This window comes from Tetranychus urticae, chromosome 1 (genome assembly GCF_039701765.1).
Source record: "Tetranychus urticae isolate SD_2017Ah chromosome 1, NJAU_TeUrti_SD_1.0, whole genome shotgun sequence".
Taxonomy (NCBI): Eukaryota; Metazoa; Arthropoda; class Arachnida; order Trombidiformes; family Tetranychidae; genus Tetranychus; species Tetranychus urticae.
In genome coordinates this window covers 17,690,537-17,696,070 of record NC_142958.1, presented here as the reverse complement: position 1 = coordinate 17,696,070, position 5,534 = coordinate 17,690,537, and the positions used below count along the sequence as shown (strand labels likewise).

The 5,534-nt window shown below is 33.1% G+C and overlaps 1 protein-coding gene across 1 annotated transcript; it reads left to right on the top strand.

Moving 5' to 3' along the window:
- Positions 1-2,684: 2,684 nt before the first annotated feature.
- On the top strand, positions 2,685-4,831 carry LOC107371936 (uncharacterized). The gene has a single exon (XM_089270078.1). It carries the CDS (start codon positions 2,884-2,886, stop codon positions 4,108-4,110), a length of 1,227 nt encoding a protein of 408 aa, XP_089126204.1. The 5' UTR covers positions 2,685-2,883; the 3' UTR covers positions 4,111-4,831.
- The last annotated feature ends 703 nt before the right edge of the window (positions 4,832-5,534 follow it).

The following is a 5,534-nucleotide window of genomic DNA, read 5'->3' as shown; positions in this document are numbered from 1 at the left end:
AAACTTGATCTTCAAACAAATGAAACCTTGCCTTGCTTGAGCATGTCAAGTACAAACTTTTGCAACAACACCATCTATTGAAAGAAAGCAAGATTAAACCATTTCCAGTTTTCACTCCGAATGGACTCGGCGTCCATTAATTAACCAATACAATCAAAAGATGACTTTAAAACTGACTAACTCAAGGAACTTGAGTCGAGATGTTTCAGACGCCATCTCGTTGGTAAAGTGCCAGAATAAATATAGATTATTTGATTAGAGAAAAGAGATTCTGAGGATGTTTTTCTCGTGGAAAGTCTGAGGTAATCTGAAAGCGAGAAACAAGTCAATTTTACAACAGGAGTCTATTCAATGTCTGTGAAGAGCATCGATTCTGGTGTTGGCTATTGTTCAGCGACAAGTCGATACAACACGCCTGATGGATGAAACTATCGTCGTGATTCTTCTTGTTCATCTTCTTCTTTCTCGACTAGTTGCAACTCGAGATATTCAAGCTTTTCCAATTCCCATTCAAATCAACAGCATCACCATCATCATCATAATCATCCTTTTAACCCTCATCATTAACATCAGTCTCAAGCATCTTTCCTTGCCACTGGTTCAAGTCCATTAAGTTTTTTCTCTCCAAAAATTCCTTCCAAAGTTATGCGATTGAGTTGTAAAACATCCAGTTCGGTCAACTTGAAGTCAACCTCAAGTAGCCAAGCCTCAGCTGCAAACGCAACACCACCAACACCCTCAATATCAGTTGGCAATGGTACAACGACAAATAGTTCAACCAAGAGTACAAATTTTAAAAAAGCAACTTTAGCAATCATCATCATCAGCACCATTCAAGCAACAGCAATCAATGGACAAGCTTATTACAATGATCAAGATAGATTTTTCATGTTGATATTGTTAAGTACTATTGTGTCTCAAGTTGAGCTATGTGCTTCCATTGTCGTCTTTCAATCCATTAAAAACTTTAACAAATCGTTGAAGCTTACGAACACTTGGTCACTTTGCTTTGAATTGAGTTTCTCCTTTTCCTTTTGATCTCAACAAATGTTGGATAAATGTTGGCAAAGTGTTTTGTATGATGATAGCGATGATGAATCATGTACAAGTTTGAATGAAAATGAAATTCGAGCAACGAAAGAGAAAACATTTGCGTCTTTTGAGTTTCTTTTGCGCTTTTCAAAGGCGAACAAATCATGATCACTTTACAAGTTGACAGTTGCTATTATCATCGGTAAAAGCAACACTGACCGGAAAGTCAATTGAAACTCATTTTACCCAAAGTCGACTTGTTGAATGGTTACAATAAACTTGATTTATGGTTTGCTTTAGTTTCAATAAAAGTTTGTAACTAACAAAAAGCTCACATGAAATACATGAGAAAATTGAAGAATCAAAAAATTGCTGAACAGAGTTTGTTTGCCTTTTGACAAACAGATTTTAAATGATTAATTAATAAACAAGTGCAGCTAAAAATTGAACCATAAGCTGTTGCTAATTACTCAGTAACTGCTGAAAGAATTAATTATTTTCATTGATTGAGGACTGATAATACTCTATGATTAACGGCTTTTTGCATCCGAACAAAGTCGAACAAAAAAGTTCGTTTTGATTTTTTACTTTATACTCAAATCGAGCATTTCATTTGTAAAACGTTTGGTTCTTCAACTGGTCTTTTGATAATTCAACATTGATTTTTTCAAACTTTCAATCTTCGGTTCTGATCAAGTTATTGGCTAATTTCGGACAAATTTCGATGCATTATGATCAATGTTTTTAATACCTCGCTATGAGTTGCAGTTAATTAAATATTTTCATTACTGTAATAACATGATTGAACAAAATTTGCAGAGTATTGCAAATCTGATAATTTTAATGAAATCAAAATGTAAACATTAGCTATTGTATAGTTAAGAAATTATTAGCTCGATGAGACTCTTTCGTTGAGTTCCGTTGTTATTACAATTAATTACATTAGCTTTTGTAATCATTTACTTTTTCTCCCTTTACCTGTTCTCATCATACCAATCCACGTGATCAAAACCTGGTAACTGTAAATTTTCAGGTAACAACTACCACAAAGTAGTTTAATTTAAAGCAAAACAACGTGTCTGTTAACAATTGTTTGTCTACTTTATTATGTTTTTCATCATCAGTTCCCTCTTACCTTTCATCAAATATAGAAGAAGAAGAAACCTTTTTATATCTCAATTTTAAATGTTCAGGTATAACCGGGACTTGTAGCGTGATGTTGAAAAAACAATGGCAACACGATGGATGAAAAAGGCAAAGAGAAATCCATTTCAATGGAAGTTACGACAAACATTGAATTTTATTTGCAAATCAAAATGTTCAACTTTACCAAAATTATAAGCTTAACTTTAACTTTTTAAACCTAATAATGTGATGCACAGTATATCGGTTCAACTGAAGCTGAGACTATAGCAATAATAGTGCAAAATAACTCGACAATGTCCAAGTTTAATCTCCTGAAGTCGAAAATTTTGTATTGACTTTTCTCAACCCGTTACTATTGTTTGCTCATTTTCATCAGATGATGCTTATTTCATTTTTGTTAACACAAAATGAACATTAAAAGCTGGCTAAGTTGACAATAATTGTTTTTGATTGAATTATTTATCTGTATACAGGTGAATCAATATTATTTCAAGGGCAATCTAGTCATTGACAACAGCATTTCACTTGAATTCATTTACTGTTAACTAAAAGCTCAGTGTCTGTTATCAAATGGAACGAATTTTTCTGCTCAATTGTGAAGATAATAAAAAAATGACCTGGAATTGAAAATGTTATCCCATACTTTGAAGCAAATTAAAGGTTAAATGTTTAATAACTTACACGGTCAACATTTAATATCAACAAATGAAGCTTTCCATCTATCTTCACTTTCTCATTGCAGTTGTATCACTTGGTCAAGTCAATTGTTCATGGAGTTTACGACAGCTTCTTGACCAACAACATTGGATCAATTTAAGCTCATGGTTTGACCCAATCAACACTTACACCACTTACCTAAACCCAATACCAACACCAATCTTCGCCATTTACCCACCGTTGCCATACCATTTACCCTTTCCATCAGCATTGCCTCAACCTGATTCATCGGCACAGTCACCCTTGGCCACATCTACACCCGATGAGACAACTCGCTTCTTTGCAAGTCAAACCTGTCCCTTTCAGTATTCAACCCAGTTCTCATCTGAATGTACCTGTGATGGACCCAGTTCATACCCAATCGTGACTTGTGCATCAAAATCAGCCAACCTCGATCTACCCATTGGTGACATTGTTAAAGCCCTTGATTACCCATCATTGGGTCGTCTATCACTACTAAATGTGTCTATTGATCCAAGTCAACCTTTGACAAGCAAACCCATTCAACACTTGCGACTAGTTAAAGTAACCTGGCCTTCATCTCTTGAACCTTTTTCAGTAAACTCATTGAGATACTCTTTGCGTCGACTTGAAATTATCTCATCAGGCCTTACATCGTTTCCTTTCTCATTTATTTCATCAAATTATTTTCGTCTTAAGGATATTGACTTGCGTTACAATTCATTTCAATCAATTCCTGATTTTGCCTTCTCATTCAATTCAGCCTTAGAGACAATTGATTTATCCCATAATGACATTAGTTACCTTGGTTCTTATGCATTTGCTCAATTACCAAACCTAAGGCAGCTCATTTTGTCACACAACAAACTGAAAGTGGTCAATAATTATGCTCTAGCTGCAAACCACAATGCAAACCGTAACAACCTTTTAATAGACTTGACTTATAATAAAATGTTTCATCTGGCAACCGGAACATTTGACAATCAAACTCCAACTTTTCTCGACCTAAGACACAACTCTCTAGTCTCACTTGACCAAACTGTCTTTGCCGGCCTAATCAAACGCATGTCAATGCAACCAGAGAGTCAAATTAACGTCACTGACAATTCATTTCAATGTACCTGTAAACGAACCCGTTGGTTGGTTGAGCTTCGAAAAGAAGACAAAACTGTCATTCAAGGATTCACCTGTAAATTTACTGCTGGAAATGATAAAGATTTACTTTCGTTGACGCTGAACGATATCAACTGTTAATTCGTGTACAAATATAAACAGTGAAAAGTTCAAAATTCATTTTCTTAAAGATTCATTTAAAATCAAAGGAAAATGAAATATTAGAAACTCAAATCAACTTCATCTCAACATTAGCTTTAAGCTGAAACAATCTATTTTCATACACAACTTCAGATCATCATTCATTGTTTAGGCATTTGTACAGCTTGAAAAGCTATTTTTCAGTTTCGAATCAAGTTCCATATTTTTTCAAGTTCATTTCTTCAAACTTTTCCCTTTGTTCATTGTATTGGAAAGTTGAATTTAAGATCTGATTGAAAACTTATTTACTTTGAGTTCAATCTTCAAATGAATTCAGTCTAATTATTATAAATAGTTGCAATTGCAAGTTCAAAAGCCACAAAATAATCTCAGAGGTTGACGCGACAAAAACTCGAAGCTGTTAATTGTCAAATGAGTCGAGCTGATTTTTACCTTCAAATGTCATCTTTGGTCTTGACATAACCTAATGAGTCATGAAAACTCTACAAGCAAAAGCTGTACAAATAATACAAAATAACTCAATGATTTAAACTTTAAATGTGCAAATGAACTCAATCTTTAGACTTGAAAGTTGGTTAAAAATGACTTTAGGGTCAGTTTTGTGTAAACCAACTCATTGCATTTCAAGCGATTTTTAACAATCCTTTTTGTCTTTCTTTTTTGTAAGCAACTTTGAATAAAATTTCATCCTTAATAGTCATTTCAATGAAACAATTAGACTAATTTTAATTTACTCTAATAAATCTCGTTACTTTTTGTCTTCCTCTTTTGCTCATTAAATTATCCTGAAAAGGGAAACTAATGGGAATGATGAAAAGATTTTGAAACTGAACGAGTCTGAAGAAAAGCCTGTTGCAGAAATAATTTTTTTGCTCTTTTCTTTCATCTCAATCTTGTTAGTATTTTCAATGAACATAAGATGATGAAGAAGATTGAAGCTTGGTGAAAAGAAATGATCATTTGAAGCATAAAATGATATTGGTTTCCAGTTTAGTGATTCAAACATGATCATCATCATTGTCAGTGTATAAGACAAAAAAAAGGCTCAAAATATTTTACTATTGATATTATTCAAAAGCATTGAAAGAAGATGAAGAAAAAAAGTGAAAGAAAAAAAAGAAAAGCCTGAAACTGAATTTTAAGCTCAAGAGAAACAACCAGATTAGATTGATTAAAAGAAGAGGAAGAAAAGAAAAGGTGAAGAGAATGATGATGAAGATGTTAATTTAATAGCATCTTATAACATTTTTCATGGTAAAAAGATAATGGAATTAGTAGGAAACGAAGAAAAGGTAAAATAATGTAAACTCAACAGGTAAGTTACTAGATTAACATTTTACGATTCAAGTTTAGATTGGATTGTGAAGAAGTAAAATGATTACTTCAATTGATAATCTTTTAAT

Excerpts from the sequence above, each read along its gene's own strand:
- LOC107371936 (XM_089270078.1), top strand. The coding sequence starts at position 2,884 with ATGAAGCTTTCCATCTATCTTCACTTTCTCATTGCAGTTGTATCACTT.